Below are 23,203 nucleotides of genomic sequence, written 5' to 3' on the forward strand. Positions count from 1 at the left end.
CAGCAGGCTGTTCAACAGTGAGAATATCACAGACAAACCCAATCCTGTCTCAACCCGAGTCCATGCAGATACCCTGGTGGCAGGAATTGGGCCTCTGATTATTTTCTTCGCAGCTCAATGTCAGTGAGATTAAAACTGGCATCCTTACTGTTGCTCTGGCTAAGATTAAATAACTCAGAACAGATCACTATGACCCGAGGCCCTTTCCACAATTCAGCATCAATTCCACACACAGCAGAACATGTATTGGCTCAATCACCAGCTGTAGCATTTGGTTCCATTTCAACCAGGTATACTGAAGTAAAATGTTAACACAATACCATATTTCAGAATAACTGCCTGTTAAAACCTGACAGACTAGATACGCTGTTTACTAAATCCAGCAAGCTTAATGCAAATCACAAGTTCAAATCCAGGTGAGGGAAATTGAATGATGTCTGTCAGAGGATTTAAATATGCCAGGGATAAAGACTTGGATTGAGATGTAGAGTAAAGAGTTAACATTAGAGCATACATGATGCTGATAATAATATCAAATCACATGAATGAGAAGTAGGAAAGATTGGGAAGGAACAGGGGCTCCAACATTGAGGTCCAAATGTGTAAATACTTCCTGTAAATAAAGAGTAATGGTTTTGCGAGACTACAGACTTGAGCAGCATAGGTTGAGAGAATAGATAATCCCCAAAATCCCAGTCTAGACTCCGGCCTCACAACTGAACAGTGTCCATCATCAGGATTGGAAATCTGTCTTTCTTTCCTCTCCCTATCCCAGAGACACACAGGCCAAATAAAAACCAACTAACTCAGCATAGATTCAAATCTAGGAATTTCAAATCCATTCGGTTTAGCATTATACCAAGGATGTAGTTATTTATTAAGTCAACAGGAGGCTATATCAGCATAGAGTTAAAGGAACTATTATGTTGTAATATCTATTAACCATGGAAGGCATGACAATATAAATCAATTTAAGTTTCCATGTATAATAAAGCAATGGTTCTGCAGTTTCGAATGAACTAAAAATGAGAACATGTTTCATTAGCAGCTACTCCATAGGGTACAGTCATCAGCCTCTCCATAAAGTAAGACATCTACATTTCCCGTAATCTATTTTTTATTCTCATAATTTACGGGTACTCAATAAAATGGCTAAAATGTTATTGTTTAACTTGTTCATTCACCCTTATATTTATTTTAATCGGATTGTTCTTCTTTTCTTCCCTCATAAAGGTTTCTACTACTATCTGTCCTGTTCCAGTCTGATGGGATCCAGCAAATGCAGGCACCAAGACTTAAACTGAGGTTTGGAGGCCTCTGGGGAGGTGAGGAATGACAGGGGTAAGGATGATTGGAAACCCATCAGGGAAATCTGGAGGATGGTAAGGGTGGGAGTAAGAGGCTGACCAGAGGCCTCAGGGAGATGGAGACCACTTGCAGAGGTTCCTCAGGCAGGCAGCTGAATCCAAGAAGTAGGTGTGAAGAGACTTAACGCCTGAATCTGCCAAGTCATCACCTCAAAGACGTTTCTGGGTTTCCCCGAGGCTCAGGAAACCCAAGTGAAAATAGATGAATTCCAAAAGTAGAATGACAATGGGGCTCACAGCCAGCTTATCATAGTTAAGTTCCAACCTGTCCCCTTGCAGCATGTTGGTTGCCCGTCCAACCCCCAGGTGACATCTGTCAAAACTAGAAACGGATGGATTGGAGATGCAAAACAGATTTCAAACCTTAGCCATCTACCGACTGACTGAAAACCACCCACTTTTTAAGGTCAAAATTCCTCCCAATTATTTACTACCATGCGCAGGATTTTCCAGGTTGGGTCCCAGGTGCCAGTGCCATTTTTAGATTTGAACACCTCTCCAAGGGGGAAACAGTCAGGGTAGTGATTTTTCCAGAGATCGGCCCTAATTGTTGGAGGTCAGGTTTGATGGCCAACTGGCGAAGTGACCATGTGGCAAGTGCATGCCAGTCTGAAAATGCGGGCCTGTTTTGAAGCATGAGAGAACAGTCATTATTTTGGCTTGAAATGCAATGGTAGGCAGAAGCGAGGGAGAGGGAAACCGAGGTCAGATACCCATGGCAGGGCTGCCGCTCGATTTAGGGATGCCACCCTTGATGTAATGCTGAAGGCTGCGTGAGAAAGGCAAGGGTTCTCGTTCCTGGGAGGTGACAGGAGAATGCCACAGCCAGATGAAGCAAGCTTAGCTGGAGGTTGCATAGCGTATGAACAGCACAATGTCATCAGGGGGGCCTGGGTACGGTGCCAGAAGAGTTTTAACTGTGCTCTTTGTTCTGGAAATGTGAGTTTAACACAACAGCCAGATGGCAAGCTGCCAGGTTTACAGACACACCGACTGAGCAGCCTGAGGGCAACTGGTGCTCATGAACAGGACAGAAATATTCCCCAGAATCTTTACTGGTCCCTGATTAAGGCTCAAACCCCGAGCACTATTTTGGAGCTGGCAGCCCAGATAAATACAGCATCACATTTCAATGGGTCCCTGGAATCGGCGAGATAGGCCCAAATCGTCCTTTCTCTTTTTTTTTTGCCCTTGCATAAGAGGGCCTGATATGCTGACAGTAGGTGGACATAGGAAGAGGAGAGTTCAGCTTACCACCCTGACTGCAATGGAGGGGGTAGCTCTTCACATCATGAGGGGAGTGCCTCATGAGGAAGTGGGCAATGAAGAGATGGGAATAGTTGTAGGAGAGGGGGGGGGGGGGGGGGAATATATGAGTTGTGTAGATGAAGAGGAAGGAATGCATTTTTCCCAATAATAGCAATGTCAATACTTCAGCTGCATTGGAAAGCTTCAGCTCAGCATCTGCTGTCAGTTAATCTCATGAACACCTTTTTCCACTTCCCACAGGGCCGGTTGAGGAGGGAGGTAACATGCCAGTGCCCCTGCAGCCTCACTCAGACCTTGAGCAACATGGAAGCCACAGGCCCAGTACCATCACACCATTCAAGCACAACATCCCAGTGTGGATACACTCAAACCGATAAGAAAGGATGATGCTGGGTGAGCAGCACTTTGTTAGTGAGCAGGAGGAGGCGAGAAAGGCATAGGCACCTTTGGGCAGTCCCCTTCACAGGAAGAAGGACAGGCACAGCCATGCTCAGCTAAGCGGAGATGCCTTGGGAGTCACAAGCAAGGCAGCTCTACTTTGAAGAGCAGCATGAGATGTGTGCCTATTTGCTGGAGTTCCTTGAGGCAAAACCAGAGCAATGGGGCAAGAATGGAGCAACTCATGTGCACATCTGTGGTTCAGGGTTTAAAAAAAAAAAAATGTTTTAACATTTTTTATAAATTTAGTGTACCCAATTCATTTGTTTTTCCAATTAAGAGGCAATTTAGCGAGTCCAATCCACGTACCTTGCACATCTTTGGGTTGTGGGGGCGAAACGCACGCAAACACGGGGAGAATGTGCAAACTCCACACGGACAGTGACCCAGAGCTGGGATCGAACTTGGGACCTCGGCGCTGTGAGGCACCAGGACTAACCCACTGCATCGTGCTGCCCTGGTTTCAGGGTTTTTAACCTATGAGGTCCTCCATTGAGAGGCTGGCCAAACCCACGGAGAAACATGTCTGGCAGCACACTGTGTGAATGCAGAAACAGTGCACTGACACGCCCAGAATGCAGACAACAATCTGTAGCATTGACTAGTCTGTGTCACTGAGAGTGCCAAGATGCGTGGAGCAGTTGCTAGTCGTGCCCAAAAGAGTGACACACTCCAGCCAACAACAGCGCCAACAGGCTGAGTCAGTCACTTATGAGGATGATGATGCCACATCAATTAACAGGGACGTCCCGTGATCTAATTAGGCAGAACGATAGCATAGTGGTTAGCACAATTGCTTCACAGCTCCAGGGTCCCAGGTTCGATTCCTGGCTTGGGTCACTGTCTGTGCGGAGTCTGCCTGTTCTCCCCATGTGTGCGTGGGTTTCCTCCGGGTGCTCCGGTTTCCTCCCACAGTCCAAAGATGTACAGTTTAGGTGGATTGGCCATGCTAAATTGCCCTTCGTGTCCAAAATTATCCTTAGTGTTGAGTTGGGTTACGAGGATAAGGTGGGGTAGAGGGCTTGGGTAGGATGCTCTTTCCAAGAGCCGGTGCAGACTCGATGGGCCAAATGGCCTCCTTCTGCACTGTAAAGTCTATGAAAATAATGGTCTCCCCAGCAAGTGGTCACACAGGCGCTGATTCGCACTCCTTTTAAAAACGTGAAGCTGGCAGATTGCACCGGTTTCCTCCCACAGTCCAAATGTGTGCAGGTTAGGTGGATTAGCCATGATAAATTGTGCTTCGTGTCCAGGTTAGATGGGGTTACTGGGTTACGGGGATGAGGTGGAGGCGTGGCTTTAGTAGGGTGCTCTTTCCAAGGGCTGGTGCAGACTCGATGGGCCGAATGGTCTCCGTCTGCACTGTAAATTCTATGATATCTACGATTTCAGCGACCAAAGGGTGGGTGTGAGCACCAGGGAGGGGACCAGCGCCCGGTCCAGGCAATGTTAAAAGTGGATGTTTGGGGTACAGGGTGTGCGGTCTGGTGAGCAGGGTGCCCGCTGGGTGTAAGGGCATGGGGGGCTGGGTGGAGGGGGTGGAACAAAGTGGGGGTGGATGGTTCGGGGGTGGAAGACACTGCTGGTTGGCAGTCTCACAAGCACAACAGGATGCCCGGACAGCTGGTTTCTTCGCAATCGACGGGATGCCCTAGATCCAGGGACTAATATGTGCGCTCACTGGGCCGTCAGGGAGTGCCCTACATCAATAGGAATGGGGTTCCACTCTCTGAAGATCCAGCTCATATGTGACAACCACATGAAGATCATGCACGTACATGCACGTTTCCCAGGGAGTGTGCATGACAGCTTTATCCTGGGGCAGTCGGTTATCCCCAACCTATTTGAGGACCATCCCAGGATGGCCGGTTTTCCCTTGGGGGATAAGGGGTACCGGCTGAGGGCCTGGCTAATGATGCCAGTACGGAGGCCGGTGACTGATGCGGAGACCTGATACAACGAGGCCCTCAGGCGGCTAGGAAAAGGCATCCAGGGCCTCCGTCTCCGGACAGATGGGGCTTGGGGTTGGTGCTCGGCCCACATTGGGTAAGGAAGTGCCAAAGGCGTCATATGGATTGGATTGGATTTTGTTTATTGTCACGTGTACCGAGGTACAGTGAAAAGTATTTTTCTGCGAGCAGCTCAACAGATCATTAAGTACATGAAAATAAAATAAAATAAAACACATAATAGGGCAACACAAGGTATACAATGTAACTACATAAACACCGGCATCGGGTGAAGTATACAGGGGTGTAGTGTTAATGAGGTCAGCCCATAAGAGGATCGTTTCGGAGTCTGGTAACAGCAGCGAAGAAGCTGTTTTTGAGTCTGTTCTCGTGACTCGTGTTATCAGACTTTTGTGTCTCCTGCCTGATGGAAGAAGTTGGAAGTGTGGGTAAGCCGGGTGAGAGGGGGTCTTTGATTATGCTGCCCGCTTTCCCCAGGCAGCGGGAAGTGTAGATGGAGTCAATGGATGGGAGGCAGGTTAGTGTGATGGACTGGGCTGTGTTCACGACTCTCTGAAGTTTCTTGCGGTCTTGGGCCGAGCAGTTGCCATACCCAGGCTGTGATGCAGCCTGATAGGATGCTTTCTATGGTGCATCTGTAAAGGTTGGTAAGAGTCAATGTGGACATGCTAAATTTCCTTAGTTTCCTGAGGAAGTATGGTCGAGGTCAACGATTTTTATGAATGAACACGTGTCCCAACTGCCCCAAACCCCCGATGGTGCCGCCCCTCCTTCCTTCCCCCTCTTGCGCTACACAAGGCACCCAGCCCCCTCTTACACCCTCTCCCTCCCCACCAATGCCCTCTCAGTGATTCTCGATCAGTTTAGCCTTCCATGCACTACGGCTTGTCTTGTAGTCCCAAGGATGCACCTCAGAGGTGGAGACATCCTTTGCCAATCGCATTCCATGGCCTTCGATGTCCCTGGTGGGCATCCTCTGGGGGCCCCGGGGACTCTGGGGCCAGAGGGCCCCCGCGCACATGCCGGCGGCACATGCCTCATTGTCCCGCCCTATTCTGGGTGCTGACTCCAAGACGCACCGTTGTCAGTGAGGTGGGTCACTGGGGAGCGGGTGGCTGCCGTCGCCACTCCGTAGGGTGAAATGGTCAACCATAGTATGTCTGTTCTCAAATTCCTCCCCGATATAATTTTCAAATGGTCAGTTCTAGATCTCAGTTATGCTATTGGGGTGAATGAAGGGATGAAACAGTAGTCAGGTGTGTCAAACTTCTCACCTGATGGTCTCGCCTCAATGACGTATCGGCTGATTGGTGCCTTGCCGGCATCTCCACTGGACCAATGAATAGTAATGGCTGATCCATACCTGTAGATCAATGGCTCACCTGGGGGGCCAGGTGCACCTGGATGGAAAAGAAAATATATTCAATCAATAGAAATATAATGTAATACTGCCTTTTACAACTTCAGGAAATCCAATTCCAGTCAATTTATTTTTGAATTGTATTCATGATTATAATGTAGGAAATGTAGCAGCCAAATTGTACTCATACAAACTCTTAAAATTAGCAATGCAATAAATGACTAGATAACCTTTTTTAGGGTGATGTTGGTTGGGAGATAAATGTTGGTCAGGACACCGGCGGAATATTTTACATCCACCAATATTCATCTTATTTTCCATTTTCATCAAAGAAAACACAATTATTTGGAGAAAAAGTGGAACCTCAGGTTCCAGTCCCATCATTCCCAGAAATACCACTCAGCTCACCTTCACGAAAAGACTCACGGAAAGTTGAATGGATTATTGAGGCAACTCATTACATAATGATCCCAACTTAATAAAATGGTCAGTAATTTTCCTCTATCCGTACCCTTTCCTCAGATTCTCTGGCACTTACTATTCAAGATGACCATCCTTTTCCTTCCCTATCCCACCAAAGAAAACATACTTGCTCTTCCTATTCTCTCTGAATACAGCATTTTTCAAATTTGTCCAACCTCCCAAAAATCTCTCCTTTCACCAATTTCTTTGAACCTGTTTCCCTGTACAATTGCACCAAGATCATTGCAACACAGTCACGAATACATAAATACACCCTTTGGGAGTGAGAATGCTCAGGCTCTGCTCATTACCTCTGCAATGTATGACATAATCGACCACTCCATTCTTCCTCACTGTCTCTCTACTCTGGTCCACCTTTGTAATGTTTCCCTAACCTATTCCATTTCACGGAAACCAACCCACTTGAGCCTTCACCTCCAGTCTGACATGAGCACCTCAGGTGTTCCTCAAGGGGGCATTCTTGGCTTCCTTCTAGAACTCAGCTAAATATTGCCGTAAATGTCGGTGACATTATTCATGGTATGTTGACAAACAACATTTGCCACTGCCCCTCATTGTTTAATCACCTACATGCATAGTCAACATGATGTCTTGGATGTGCAACATTCTTCAACTCAACATTGCCAAGAGAAAGCTACTTTGTTTGATTTCTATTAAACGTTTTATACCACTGCCTCAGATTCCATACTTCTGAACCTGATTATGTGCAATTTCAGTTTCTTACTCAATGTCCTTGATACCAGCAAAATTTCACCTTCACAACATGGGTTTATTTGACCATCTCAATTCCTTTTTATTTTTTGAAAATATTTTTACTGAAAAATTTTCATTATAAACAAAATAATATAAAACAGTTAGTTCAGGTTGCAATGAAAATAGAACACAATAAACAATCAAGAACCCCAATTAATTTAACCCCCCAACATTAAATTAAACCCCTTAACAACTGGCAGTGACTAATTCTTTACAAAAGGAAATTAATGGCTTGCATCTTAGGGTGGGGAGTTTTAATTCTATGGGTGGTTTTGATCTATTTGTTGTGAAAATATAGAATTCCCTGTTGTAGTACTATGTTTTAAGGGTTTTTTATACTTTGTATCCTTTTGCTGTGAGCATTTCTCTTCACTCTGGGCGAGGGCCACCCTGCTAGCTGAAGAGTTAGCTAACGGGAGTGGTGCAGAGGGGGTGACTTCAGCTCATTATATTAGTTTTGTTTCAGACAATGAACGTAGGGTCTTTGTTCTATTTGGGGTTAGGTTTATTAGAAGTAGGTTTTAGAGTTTTTTGTTCACCTTATTGTTTTTTGTATGTATATTTGGGTGTGGTATCATTTGAGGGGGGGGGGCAGGGGTAATTTGCTGATGGTGACTGTAGATTTGTATTTGTTTAGTTTTTCTGGAAGGTTTGGTGGTCATCTTGGATAGGCTTGGTTACTGTACTGTCTATGGAACTGTTGGAAAACTCCACTTGGTGGAAATGGCTGACTCTGGATTGACGGGGTTAGGAGGCCCCCAATTTGTTTGCAGTGGAAAGGTCAAAGGTATTTGCTCACCTTAAATGTTTGAATGCTGTCGTGGAGTTTCTGTAGGAGACCAATTTGCAGGTCAGAGACCAGACAAGGTTGCTGAAGGGGTGGGTGGGACAAGCTTTTCATTTGGGCAGTGACGGTAGGTCCTGGGACGCGGCAATTTGAATCAATAAAAGGGGGCCGGTGACTTAGACCATAAGATATAGGAGCAGAATTAGGCTATTTGGCCCATTGTGTCTGCTCTGTCATTCGATCATGGCTGATAAACTGTGTTGTGGGCCCTAGGATGGATTGATCCATGCCCAAATCCCTGACTCCATCAGGGATGGCACATTTTGGGTTTCAAGGAGCAGATGGGGTTGGGGGATGCAGATTTGTGGCATTTGTTGCACAATGATCTTTCTTTTTTCTCCCATGTCCACCAGATGTGCTCACATGTTGACTTTTTTGTGGTAGATAGGTCTGTTCTCTCTTTGGTGGAGAGGGAGGGTTACTTGACAATTGTGATTTCTGACCATGCCCCACATTTGATGGATTGAGCACAGTGGGGATATCTCTTTGAGAGGTTTGGATTTGGCCCAAAGTTTAGATCCTGGATTTGTTTACTTCATAGAGCTCCCACTGCTAATGTTCACACAAATGCCCTGAACACAGGCTACTTTTTGGTGAATAGGGGCACAAGGCAGAGATATCTGTCATCCCCGCTCCTATTTGCTTTAGCAATAGAACCGCTTGCAGTAGCACTGAGGTCTTCCAGCAAGTGGAGGGGATAAATCGGGGCGGGGTGGAGCACAGGGTGTCCTCGTACGCAGATGATCTACTTCTTTATATTATGGACACATGGATTAGGTAATGAAGCTACTTAGGAGTTTGGTCCCTTCCCTGGGTATAAGTGGAATTTGGATAAAAACAAATACTTCCCGGTTAACCCCCAGGGGAGGGGAACCCATCTGCGGATGTTACCTTTTTGCCTTGCCAGATCTAGCTTTCATTATCAGGGTATCTGTCTGGTGCACGATTGGGCCTCACTTCATGAACCAAATTATACTAGTCTGATCAATGGGGTCAAACCAGACTTACAGAAGTCCTCCTGTCCTTGGTGGGCAGGGTTCAGACTATTAAAATGTGCCATTAAAGTGCTCCTGGGATTTCTTTTTCTTTTTCAGTGTGTCCCCATTTTTCTCCCCAAGTCCTTCTTTGTCAGAATTAACAAATTAGCGCCCTCTTTCATTTGGGTGGGGAAGACCCCAAGGATCCGTAGGGTGGTCTCCAGAGAGATAGACAGTCAGGAGGTTTAGCTTTAACCAACTTATTATTGGGCAGCCAATATTGAGAAAGTACTGGGGGGGGGGTTGTTTAGTGATCCGGGTTCCCGATGGTGGCAAACGGAGGCGGGTACTTGTAAGGGTTCCAGCCTTGGAGCATTAGTGACAGCATTGGGCAAGATTTTCCTCGAATCCAGTTGTGGTGTCCACCCTGAGAATCTGGTTCAGACAGCAGTTTAAACTTAGGGGCCAGCAAAAACATGGAGCTATGTACAGTAATAACCTCTAGTTGCCAACAGGTTTAGACTCGATGTTTAGGTCACGGGAAGGGAAAGTTTTGGAGAGGTTTGGGGACTTGTTCGACGGGGGAAGGTTTGCCAGCTTTCAGGAGATTTCAGTAAAATTTCAACTTCCTGGTTCCAATCTGTTTAGATATTTTCAGATTTGTGATTTTTTGGGTAAGGACCTTCCCTCTTTTACCTTAGCACACCCTCCTCCCTGTTGAAGGGGATTTTGTCTTCAGCCGGGTCTGGTGGTTGGGGGGGGTGGGGGGGGAGGCATTTTGGGTATTTATGGCCAGATCCTATCAGCAGAGTTGGCTCTGTTGGATGAGGTGCAGGCAAAATGGGAGGTTGAATTGAGCCCTATTCTGGATGATGAGGTATGGGAGCGAGGCTCTTCGCAGGGTCAATGCCACATCCTCGTGTGCTCAGCTTATTCTGATCCCGTTCAAGGTGGTGCACAGGGCTCATTTGACCAAGGCAAGGATGAGCGTTTTTTTTCTCTGGGATGGAGGACAGGCGTGAGCATTGTTCTCGGGGGGGGGGGGGGCAGCTAACCACACTCATATGTTCTGGAACTGTCCCAAGTTAGTGAGCCTCTGGGCCTCCTTCTTTAGCACCATGTCAGAGACACTTAATGTCGATCTGAAGCCATGGCCGTTGGTGGTCATTTTCAGGGTATCGGATTCGCCGGTGCTGCAGACAGGGGTGAAGGTGGATGACCTCACCTTTGCCTGGTTAATAGCCCCGAGAAGTGTTCTGCTTGGATGTAGATCTTCTGCTCCATCACTGCCCTGGCTTGGTTGGGTGACTTTGTGTTCTTACATGTGGAGAAGGTCAAATACACCATGAAGGGTTCGGTAGAGGGTTTTACCTAAGATGGCGGCCATCTCACTTCTAACTGCTGCAGAAACACATATTCATTGTCCCTCCGAGATGTGATTATTCCATCGCATCCTTCAGTCATGTCACCTTGTCCAAAACTCCACTGCCTGCGTCCTATCACGCGGTAATATCAGACTTTTAAAAAAATGCTTATGTTGATAGATTCCTTATACTCCAATGGACATATTTCAATATCCTTGTCCTTATTCACACAAATCCATTTGTGAGGATTGTGAGGTTAAAGGCAACAGCTATTATGTCTGTCCCCAGCACAAAGGCAACTCTCAGTTCTAGCATGGTAAACTACCTTTGAATTGTTAGAATGCAGTATTTTTCTCAACAAAAGCCACGTATTTAGGATTATTTTCATTAAAAGTATTTAAACATATATAGTATATTGAAACTAAGATATTCTGCAACCTTGGACAGACTTGCCTGTAAGACAACATTTTTAAAAGAAAACAATGTAATTGTTTGCATTATGTCTTGATCTTGAGGTGACCCGTGGAAACCTAGACTCCTGATTATAACTGACCTTGGCAGTACTTGAAGCTATCACTTGGTCCACATTATCGATATTTGCAATCCAAAACATTTGAAATCGTATAGAACAAGATTTGGATGAACTAACATATCGAGTTACCTTCTCCTGGTCCAGTGGTGATATTTGCCTCAATTTCTGGTCCGTATGTGTAGGTTTTTGCTTTGATTCGGTAAGTATAAGTCACACCATCTGACAGGTCTTTTATTTTCATCCATCGAGGACTGTTCCCCTTCACATCCACAGTTACAATCTTACTGACTCCTGCACAGTGAGAGAATTACAGAAACCAACCAGTTTGCAATATGCCAGGGCAACAATAATTGCACGGTTTAATTATGGCAAAAGATGAACAAGTACACAAGGCAATCACTTGGAAATCAAAAATCAGTAAATATGATCAGTAAACATGGCGGCACAGTGGCACAGTGGTTAGCACTGCTGCATCACAGCTCCAGGGTTCAATTCCGGCCTCGGCTGACTGTGTGGAGTTTGCACGTTCTCCCAGTGTCTGTGTGGGTTTCCTCCGGGTGCTCTGGTTTCCTCCCACAGTCCAAAGATGTGCAGGTTAGGTGGATTGACCATGCTAAATTGCACCTAGTGTCCAAAAAAAAGGTTAAGTGGGGTTACTGGGTTAAGGGGATAGGATGGAGGCGTGGGCTTAAGTAGGGTGCTCTTTCCAAGGTCCGGTGCAGACTCAATGGGCCGAATGGCCTCCTTCTGCACTGTAAATTCAATGATTCTATGATCACAGTAGAATGTCCACAATGTATAATTATTTTCTCTTTTCCCCAATTTTCTTCCTCTTTTGAAGGCAAACCCCTTGATGGAGAGTAATTATATAGATATGGGGACCCTATGGAATCTTTGCCAAATGACCATTATTCTTGATTAAGTGTGTGATGATGCAACAATAAAAGTAGAGAAGTTCTGTTACTTAATATAATTGTTTCCTTCTTTAAAGTTTCTCTTTTCCTTTCTAATTATCGTATTTATTTTGTTTTCTTTAATTCTTTCTTCTCTTTGTTCATGCTTTTCCTCAGTTATTTATTTGAATCTCATATTTTATTTCTTACCTCACTCACTGTTAGTGAACTCTGTGCTAAACCTCTGTGTTACCCATAGCAGCACTAAATTGACTGAAAGACAGCAACTTTTGTTGATCTTAACTCTCAATGAGTGGATCCCTTTTTCTGTGCCTTTATCTTTCCACATATTTGTGTGCTCGTAAAATAATCTTTTTAGCATTGATTTACAAACCATATTCTTACCATCGACAGGTGTGCAAGGTTCGTAAACTAGTCGATATCCTTCAATTATTCCATTTGGATATTTTGGTCCTCCCCAGGACATATTGACAGAGGTCGTTGTCAGTTCACTGAATCGGATGTAGCTTGGAGCACTTGGAGCTGCGTATGGAAAGATTAAGCTGTTAATCAGCCACACTGTTATCTATATTCACAAAACACACAATGAAGGGATACCAGATTTTTGATACTTGACATCTTTTAAGATTTGCACTGTTAATGAAGATATTTTTAAGATTTAATATTCCCCATTCACATTCACAATCTCCCTAGGCAAAGCACATGGAGAGTCCAGAGTATTCAGATCAAGAGCAAGGGAGAAAAGTAGAGAGGAGAGAGGGAAGATTAAGTGAAAATGGAGCAAAATTGGGAATATGTGTGTGCCTCTGTATGTATTTATTAAAAATAAATTGCTTTTGCATGGATATTCCTGGCTTTCTGTTGTTAGGCTTTTGTTACAATTGCGTCCAACCTTTCCCGTTATATGGTCCTAAGTCCACATTTATTCTGAAACTATACATGAAAACTTACCATGTCATGTTTATACATGCAAGCCAGTGAAGCTCAGTTTTGTACCCCCAGGTTCTCTCTCAGGCAGTGCAAAGAGACACTTGCACTTCAAGCAACATTGCATCTCAAAGTGCTGTTAGTTTTGCTATTTAACTATAAATAATACTTTCAAATTAAAATATTACGAGTTTAAGTACAGAATGGATAAGTTTAAAATGGATCCTGACTTTTATCCCTTATCCTGCATCAGAGGTCTTATGGCACAATGGATTGCGTTCCTGCCTCGGAGTCAAAAGCTCTGGGTTTAGTCCCACCCCAGGATGATAGCCAAGGAAGGTGGGTTCATAGCATTGCCAAATTTTGCAAATCCTGCCAACATAAATCAATGCTAGGCAAAAGCAGGAGAGATTGATGGTCAGCCATGTGATGGAAAGAAAAAGGATGGTGCCTCTACCACCACAATCCAATGATCCATACAATAACATATATATAACAGTGCATGTTGCCATAGCAACATGGCCTCCCTGAGTGATTTGTAGCACACCACATCCTGTTTCAATGATCTACATTTTACCTCCACCTGTAACAATGGCGCCACACGAATGCCAGGCAATGAACATTTACAACAAGAGAGCATCTTACCATTGACCTTTGACATTCAATGACATTACCATCACTGAATCCTCCACTATCAACATCCTGGGGGTTACCATTGACCAGAAACTGAACTGAACTAGCCATATAAATGCTGTGGCTTCCAGAACAGGCCAAAGACTAGAAATCCTGCAATGAGTAACCTACCTCCTGACTTCCTCAAAAATTGACAAGACACAAGTCAGGGGTGTAATGGGACACTGTCTCCTTGCTTGGATGAGTGCAGCTCCAACAACACTCAAGAAGCATGACACCATCCATGACAAATCAGTCCGCTTGATTGATACCTCTTCAACCAACATTCATTCCCTCCACCACCGACTAACAGTGACAGCAGTGTGCACCATCTATAAGATGTACTGCAGGAACTCAATGTTTCTTGGGCAGAACCTTCCAAACCCACGATTACTACCATCTAGAAGGACAAGAGCAGCGATATCTGGGAACACCACCACCTGGAGGTTCCCTCCAAGTCACTCGCCATCCTGACTGGGAAATATATCGCCGTTCCTTCACTGTCACTGTGTCAAAATCCTGGAATTCCCTCCCTAACAGCACTGTGGTTGTACATAAAGCTCAGGGACTACAGCGGTTCAGGAAGGCTACCTGCCACCACCTTCTGAAGGGCAACTAAGGATGGGCAGTAAATTTTGGCCGAGCCAGCGAAGCACTCATCCGGTCAATGAATAAAAGAAAACTACACTTGGGGTGTGATCTACCCGAATGCGCGTGATTAGCCGGGTATATCGGGGGCCTCAGCGGGTAACTCCCCGACGAGGCCGCACTTAGCCCCATTTTCTGCACCAAAGTGCTCCGCTCACTGGAAGTCCTCAGTGCAGTGACACGATCTCCGAATCCCCCCCACCCAAGCTCGAACTCACTATAAGGAGCTCCCCCGCCCCAATCCCTGCACTGCGCCACACCCGCACTAGGCATACCCCAGCCCGATCACCACTGCACAACAAATGCCAGCTTGGCACCTTGGCAGTGCCCATGCCAGCTGGCAGTGCCACCTGGGCACCTCAACAGTGCCAAGCTGGCACCAGCTGGTTCTACCAGAGTGCCAAGCGGGCAGGAGCAAGGTACTATCATTCCCAAGGGGCATGCACCTGGGGGCCTCAATCCCCTTGGAGGCCCCAATGAGTGCGGTTCTGTCTGGTGCCGTTTCTGGAGACTAGTACTGATCATCATTCACCTCAACATAGATACATAGAAGATAGGAGCAGGAGGAGGCCTTTTGGCCCTTTGAGCCTGCTCCACCATTTATCACGATCATGGCTGATCATCCAACTCAATAGCCTAATCCTGTTTTCTCCCCATAGCCTTTGATCCCATTCACCCCAAGTGCTGTATCTAACCGCCTCTTGAATATAGTCATGGTCTCTAAGATGAGGAAGTTAAGATCCCACACCTTGGTTAGATCTTGGGAATGCATATTAGAGTGTGACTAGCTGTCTCATTCTAATATGCAGATTTTCAAGAAAGTGATCCCGCCCACAATGGGTGGGATTTACATCGCAACATCTCACGTGATCGCGTTAGATCTCGTGTTAGGCCGCCTTTCGTGCGCAACGCGACTAGTAGATCCCGCACTTGATATTATCTCTTCATGTGCATTGCCACAGGATATATATCTTTATCCATCTCTAAGATGCAGTTTACATTTGTACAAATTACTAAGCCCTGAACTCCCATTATTATTTTAACCCAACTTGGAGTTTAGCATTTCAGTCTCTCTGGACAGCTTTTGGCTGGATCCTTGCAACTGCTCGTGCATATCATTGGTGGGCTCAGTGGAATAAATTCATCTCTTTATTACCTTCTTCAACCAAAGGATGATTCTCCTCAAAAGAGACATAAGAGCTAAGAAATAAGAGCAAGTGTTGGCCATTTAGCCCTTCAGGCCTGCCCCAACATTCGATGAGATCATGCCTGATCTTCTACTTCAACATCCAGCACCTGTACAAATTGATATTATTAATATGGGGAAACCTATCACTCTCAATCTTGAACATACTCAATGACTGAGCCTCCACTGCCTCTGGGGCAGAGAATTCCAAAGATTCACCACCACCTTACGAGTGAAGAAATTACTCCTCACCTCAGTCCTAAATGAGCTGCCCCTTATTCTGAGAATGTGGTCCTTGGTTCTAGACACCCCAATCAGGGGAAACATAGCTCTTACATCTACCCTGTTGAGTTTTATAAGAATTGAGTATGTTTGAATGAGGTCTGAACTCAGAGAATAAAGGCCAGTCTGTTTAATTGTTCCTTATAGGACGTCTCTCCATCCCAGGAATTAATTTAGTGAAGCTTTGTTGCATTCCAGGATATTTTCCCTGAGATAAGGAGACATTACTGCGCACAGCAGGTGAGGTTTCACCAAGGCTCTATATAATTGCTGCGAGACATCTTTACTCCTATACTCAAATTCTCATGCAATAAAGACTAACTTACCATTTGCCTTCCTAGCTGTTTGTTGTACCTGCATGTCTCATGAACAAGGACATCCAAGTCTCTTTAAAGTTCAACACTCCCAATCTCCCTCCGTTTCAGAAATACTCTGCCTTTCTGTTGTTCCTACCAACATGGATAACCTCACTTTTCTCCACATTGCATTCCATATTCCACATGCTTGCCCAGTCACTTAACCACTCCAAATTCATGTCTTTGCATCCTTTGCACAATTCACACTTCCACGTACTTTTATGACAACTACAAACTTGGAAATATTAAGAAGTCAGCGGCATTGGCAGTAGAGTCAAGGAGCATAGTAAGTTGTAGGATCGTTTCTTCCAACAGATCATTTGCTTTTGCTGTGGCTTCATTCTCCTGAAGTGTCCTAAAAGAGTCAGCCAAGGTATAGAAGCTCCTTTGGAAAATGGCCATTGCCTTGTTCAGTGCCTCCAAATTCTGCCTCTTCTAGTCTATCTGCGAGGGAAAGTGAGAGATCCACAATCTCCTCTTTTGGTCCAGTGGATGGTGTTTCTGCAATAAAGACCAGCTCACTGTGTAACGAGCGGATTTCTATTCATGCTTCAGTGGTTGGCTTTTCCAGTCCCTGGTACACCTACAGAAATTCATCCCTGACCACTGCTTGGTGTCCTCTATTGTTACCTCATCAACCTTTGGTAAAAATTATTTTATGGGATGTGGCATGGTAACATTTGCTATCCATCCCGAATTGCCCTTGAACTGAGTGGTTTGCGAGGCCATTTCAGAGTGCAGTTAAGAGTCAACCACATTACTAAGGGTCTGGACGCCAGCTGCCATGGCGGCATTTGAAATCTAGGCATCAGCCTGAGATTCTAGATTACTGATTTAGTGACGTTACCACTACACCCATTTGTCCCCCCAACCCCCCACTCTCTAAAATCATGAGGTTGAATGCTGCATTTACAATTTCCTGGACTTCAAAATGGTTGGAAGTTTGTTCCAGCTTTCTTACTCTAAATTGTGTGTTAGATCTGCAGAATTGTGTAAAATGTCCTGTCTTGCCATTCAGCTCCCCCTGCTGGGCAGTCTTTGTGGTGATGCTGCTTTTTGGTGCCACATTTGGAACATTTTAACATTTTAATGGGAAGGTTCCCCCAGCGCACCGTTGGCAGTTTTTAAAAGCTTTTTCCATGGGCTTTGTGGTGGGTGGGGTTCTCGATTTTGGGCGTACATACTGGATCAACCCCTCCGGAGCCTCAACGTCACCCTGAATTACATCCTAATACTACTGGCACAGGTCCTCCTGCCTTGCAAACTGTTTGGCTTCTGTAAGGTTAAATCCTCTTTGGGTTGCAAAAAATCCGACAGAGTGTCAACGGGCCTTTTGACTATGGCCTGAATTTTCCAGCCGCCCTTCTGTGGATTTCCCCGCGCTGGGCCCAGTAAGCCATTGAAGTATCCATTCACATTGGCAGGATTGGAAAATTCCATCAATGTGAAGGGCTAGAAAATTCCGGCCTATGATGTCATCGCGAATTAGCTCATGCTTTAGAGCTCTGTAGCTGCATTAGCTGGTCAATCAATACAAGTCATTAATAAATGAAACATAGAAAATAGGTGCAGGAGTAGGCCATTCGGCCCTTCGAGCCTGCACCACCATTCAATATGATCACTGCTGATCATGCAAATTCAGTATCCCACTCCCGTTTTCTCTCCATACCCCTTGATCCCTTTTGCCGCAAGGGCCACGTCGAGCTCCCTCTTCAATATATCCAATGAACTGCCTCCAACAGCTTTCTGTGCTCTGTTTGTGTTCGCAACTCTCTGAGAGAAGAAGTTCTTTCTCATCTCAGTTCTGAATGGTTTACTCCTTATTCTTAGGCTGTGACCCCTAATCCTCGACGGATTCACCCAGGCTTTGGCTCCTCTGATTGAATTGGCCCATTCAATGACAAGATTCCTCTTAGAGCAGAAGTATTTACCAATGATGCTCATAACCTCCTCAAAGGATGCAGAGGTCTCCTTGACTCCTTATCACATTAGACATCATCAGCTATGGCCCCAATTGTGTCCAAAACATACTGACTTGGTGCTTCTCTCCCTTTTCTTGTAAGCCTGAAGCAATGCAATACCTTTTAAATTTTCTCTTCCAGAGCTCTCATTGTTGTCCTAGCTGAGGACTCTTAATGTATTGGAAAGACTGTGGAAGAGGTAGTGCTGTTCAATGGCTGTCAACATCATGCATGGTTTACTGTCTGCTCCCAAGGCATGGTTCAGTTTTGTTCTGCTTTGTTGCATAGTTTGCCAATCTTTAGCCTTGGTTTCTTCAGTGGTGGCCTCGAGCACTGTCACCATGCTTTGATGAGGTTTTGCTTCTTCCATAGTGACTTGAAGCCACTCAGTCTATAGTTGTCCTTGAAAAACGTTCTTCATGAAAAACTATTTACAAAGACCTGATTGTAAGCACATGGTTTTCTGGACACAGACTATTCTGTGTCTTGCTCTCTTGGAGCTTTGTGGTCAGCTGACCCTTGATACCATGCCCACACCATCATTAAGTTCTGAAGAGAGGTTGGATAAGTTTGGGTTGTTTTCGTTGGAGCAGAGAAGACCGAGGGGTGGCCTAATCGAGGTGTACAAGATTATGAGGGGCATGGACAGGGTGGATAGGGAGCAACTGTTTCCCTTAGTTGAAGGGTCAGTCACAAGGGGACACAGGTTCAAGGGGCAGGAGGTTCAGGAGGGATGTGAGGAAACACCTTTTACCCAGAGAGTGGTGACGGTCTAGAATGCACTGCCTGGGAGGGTGGTAGAGATGGGCTGAATGATCATTTGGCACGTCATAACATTCAAGGCTATGGGCCAAGTGGTGGCAAATGGAATTAGGTAGGTTGGTCACGTGTCAGTGCAGACTCGATGGGCTGAAGGGCGTCTTCTGCACTGTGTGATTCTGTGATTAACATTGTTGTCTTATTAACGTAACTATTAACTCTTATTCTACACTGTAAGCACTCCCCCCCCCCCCCCCCCCCACCCTCTCCCCCCACCCCCGTCGCTACTCCTTTATCACCTTTCCTTTGGCTCTGTCTTCCTTTCCTCTTCATTCTCCTACTTCCCCATTTCTCACTGCAGAGACTCAAGCATATATTCTAGGCTGACACTTCACAGCAGCACTAAGGGATTGCATTACAAAAGTGCCGTCTTTCAAAAAAAATGTTTAACCAAGGCTCTTTCTGCCTGGCTAGGTCTATCTACCAGGTCCCATTTAACTGTTTGAATTAGAATAACAGAGTTTTCCCAGCACCAGAGCCATCAGGTGTCCTTCAACAAACACAATTAAAAATAAGTTATTTTCTCGTTGTTATTTCTGGTAGCTTGCATTGTGTAAATTGGCTGCTTTATTTCCCTCCTTACAAAGTGACTGTGAAACACTTTGGGACTTAAATGGAATTCTTTTAGATTCTTTTCATTATTATTTCACTAACTTTTTACCCTATTTCTCTGCTGTTTTGCGAAGCCGTTTCAACCTAGTCAATAACTAGAAGTAATTTGGTCTGTGAGTGCATGCCAGCTTCTTGCAGTTCCGGGAGAGGCCAGATACGTCAGTGTACCAACAAACAAAGAATATTTGTTTAAAACAAAATGTCTTTCTGAGGCTTTCCCCCAGCAATTTAGATTATTAAATACCAAGTGAATTTTATTACCAAATAATATCTAGACACAGTTCGCTTTTATCTTAAAAGGTTCTGTAGTATAATACGCTCCATGTCCGCTGCAAATTTTCAATAATGTATTGATTTCTCCAGTAAAATACAGATAACTTCCACTCTAAAGGATCACTCATGATCAAAACATATTTAATAATGGCAAAAAGATAGTATTGCACCAATTTCAGAGATAATTCAAGTTTCTGATTTCACCTTGTAGCCAATTAATCCATTTAACGATCATAATCCACTTCACGATTATTTGACAGGAAATGTGTACAATGTTAAAGCTGCGCAGGGAAAATTAACCCCTGGGTGTCTTCTTTGTCTATGCAGCAAGACTGGTCATCTATCTGCTAACTACTTGATGGTATAACAATGATGAAGATCATTTCAAAATGTAATTGCACTTTGTAGAATTAAATATAATTTTCTCTGTCCGTATGTCCTTTTGCATCTTGCTTCTCATTGGGCTTTGCAATGAGTGTACAAGGAAGGTGTTTTTTAATGGACACCTTCAAAGTACTGAACAAACAGGTATCATTCACTGTAAAGTCTGTATGATTGCTAAAGCTGGACAATCAATTTTTCCAGACATAAGCTCTTTACGTCAGGTTCCCTGTTGTGCCCCACAGTCTCTGATAAAATCTGTTTTTATTGTTTACTTGCTAATAGTCAGACACATAAAAAATATATTTCACAAGAGTTTTTCCCTATGGTTTTCATAAGTAGCTTCGAAAAGACAGAGAGGACTACTGTAAATACTGTAGGTCAGTAATTGAAGAACCCAACAGCCCTGAGAGTTTATTCTATAGCTAGCTGACTCATGCAACCCAGATAAATCCCAGGCGTGATCACTGGCCTGTGCTTAGTTAACAGATGCCAAAGTGTTTCAGATTCCAATGAGGAAACTGGCAATTCATAGATTATGAAAACAACAGCATGTTGAATGCTATGCACCTATCCAAGAGACTGAAAATCAGTCATTCCAAGTTGCATCAGTAATAGCACTAGAAACTGCGACTTAGTTTCCAGCAGGAAAACAATGATCCGGTTGAATTTGCCGGTGCTAATGAAGGGATTCCTGGGGTTTTGAATTTTGCAGCTGGTGGCTAGCCCACCATGTCTCCCCATTTTTTGGTTGTCGAAAACCGAAAGTTGAAAGCCAGTTCTAGACTAAGTGGTAATAAAGTCCTTGAACCTAGTGTTCAGTTTTCTTAGGTGCCTTGAGCAGGTGGTGATGCCGGTTGGTGGTGTTGTAGTCTTACTCTGGTTGGCATCCTTAACGGGGCGATCTCAAACATTCCATCAGCATGTGCTGTGGGTGCAGGGCTCGCTGTTTTGGTTTCTGGAGTACTCTGCATGCCCACTAGTGTAAGGGCCTTTGCCATAGGCCCGATGGCTGAATTGCTGTGTCATCTGTTGGTGTTGGTTCTGATACCTGTAGAAGGCGCTGGCAGTTATCTACACAGTGGACATGGTAATTGTTTGGCTGCAGGACATGGCTGTGTACCACTGGTCATCGCCACATGTGGTCTGAGTCCTGACCGTTTGACCACGTGTTAGAGGCCTGAGTCTGAGGGCCCCTGAATAGTAGCGCGTTTTGCTTCTCAATCTGTGTTGTGTGACAGTATCATTCATGTTGGTTTCAGGTTTGGGCTGTACAGAGCCTTGGCAGTGGGAATCGTGGTCCTGGAATGCCTGGAAAAGGGTCATTGTGCTGATGAGGGCAAGCCCTGTCATGAAGGCTGTACGATCCTGTGCACATTTCTCTAGAAAATGCTTGGCTGAGCGAACCACCCATTCCATTTGATTGCAAAAATAGGGGCTGCTTGTGATATACTCAAAATCCCGTGTGTGCAAAGTTCGAAAATTCCGTGGCGATGAATTGGTGAGTGTTGTCTGCCATGAATCTCTGAGGATTGCCATGTGTGGCAAAGTGTCTCTTTGATAATGACTGTGGCACTTATCATGATTGGCACCTGGAATATGAATCAACTAAATCTAAATGTTGTTCGCCAATCCGTTTGAAGATATCAGCTGCTGCGAGTGACCATGGAAGGTCTGGGACCTTGTGTAAATGCAGCAACTCTTTTGCTTGATGCAGCTTGAGTGCTTTGCATGGTGCAAATCTGGAAACTTCCATTTCCATGTCTGTGTTCATGGAGGGTCAGCATAGTGATTCCTTGGCCGGTATGTGGTTGCTTCTAACCCGGGGTGCCCTTGGATTTGTTTATTGTCACGTGTACCGAGATACAGTGAAAAGTATTTTTCTGCGAGCAGCTCAAACAAATCAATTAGTACGTCAGAAAGAAAATAAAATAAAAATAAAATACATAATAGAGCAACACAAGGTCCACAATGTAAATACATAAACACTGGCATCGGGTGAAGTATACAGGAGTGTAGTATTAATCAGGTCAGTCGATAAGAAGGTCATTTAGGAGTCTGGTAACAGCGGGGAAGAATCTGTTTTTGAGTCTGTTCGTGCGTGTTCTCAGACTTTTGTATCTCCTGCCCGATGGAAAAAGTTGGAAGAGTGAGTAAGCCGGGTGGGAGGGGTCTTTGATTCTGCTGCCCGCTTTCCCGAGGCAGCGGGAGGTGTAGATAGAGTCAATGGATGGTGAAGTTGTTGGATGTGGTACCTCTGAAGAGCAGTAGGGATGATGAATTACTGGCCCCAAAGCATTAGTCCACCTCTGTGATGGCAAATGAATGCAGAGCTCGTGGGGAGGCTCCCCTGAGGACTCTGCCCTGCCCTGCATGGTGACATCATGCAATTGTCTGCATGTGGTGTCCGCCTGTAAGGCATCTTTAGGTTCCTGAATTCGATAAGAGGGAGCATCTCTATTGTCATAATGTTTATGCCCGCTTCATGATCCGCCTGGCCTGTAGTGGGTGCGATGGCTCTGGAGAGGGCATTAGCCGAGTAAGCTCCTTACCATGTTTGCAGATGACACTGAGATTGTAACATTTCAGCTTTAACATCAAGCGCTGCAACTGTACAGATGCATTGTGGAGAGGATTTTTCAGATAGTTATTAATGGCTGATCTGTTTCAACAGTTGCAATACATAAAGTCATTTAATTTCTGACAGGCAAAGTCTAAAGCAAGAAGTTCCTTTTCGGTCCATGCATAATGAATATCAGCTTCATTATGCATGGACCGAAAGGGTCCTTGAAGCAAAGATCTGCCATTCTGG

At 44.9% G+C, this 23,203-nt stretch overlaps 1 protein-coding gene and 1 long non-coding RNA gene across 5 annotated transcripts in view; one reads left to right on the plus strand and one right to left on the minus strand.

The window, feature by feature from the left end:
- sdk2b (sidekick cell adhesion molecule 2b) overlaps positions 1-23,203 on the minus strand; it is a 1,174,030-nt gene that overhangs the window by 188,923 nt on the left and 961,904 nt on the right. For all 4 annotated transcript variants that reach the window (XM_072483445.1, XM_072483444.1, XM_072483443.1 and 1 more), the window contains 3 exons: positions 12,659-12,796; positions 11,490-11,651; positions 6,319-6,444 (listed from right to left, as the gene is read on the minus strand). In XM_072483445.1, coding sequence (XP_072339546.1) covers positions 6,319-6,444; positions 11,490-11,651; positions 12,659-12,796 — 426 coding nt within the window. The remainder of the gene's footprint in view (positions 1-6,318; positions 6,445-11,489; positions 11,652-12,658; positions 12,797-23,203) is intronic.
- Positions 1,237-11,522, plus strand: LOC140395534 (uncharacterized). The gene is made up of 3 exons (XR_011936226.1): positions 1,237-1,341; positions 2,877-3,029; positions 11,344-11,522. It is a non-coding gene; the product is annotated as an uncharacterized lncRNA (long non-coding RNA).

The sequence above is a fragment of the Scyliorhinus torazame genome, chromosome 18, assembly GCF_047496885.1.
Source record: "Scyliorhinus torazame isolate Kashiwa2021f chromosome 18, sScyTor2.1, whole genome shotgun sequence".
NCBI classification, from domain to species: Eukaryota; Metazoa; Chordata; class Chondrichthyes; order Carcharhiniformes; family Scyliorhinidae; genus Scyliorhinus; species Scyliorhinus torazame.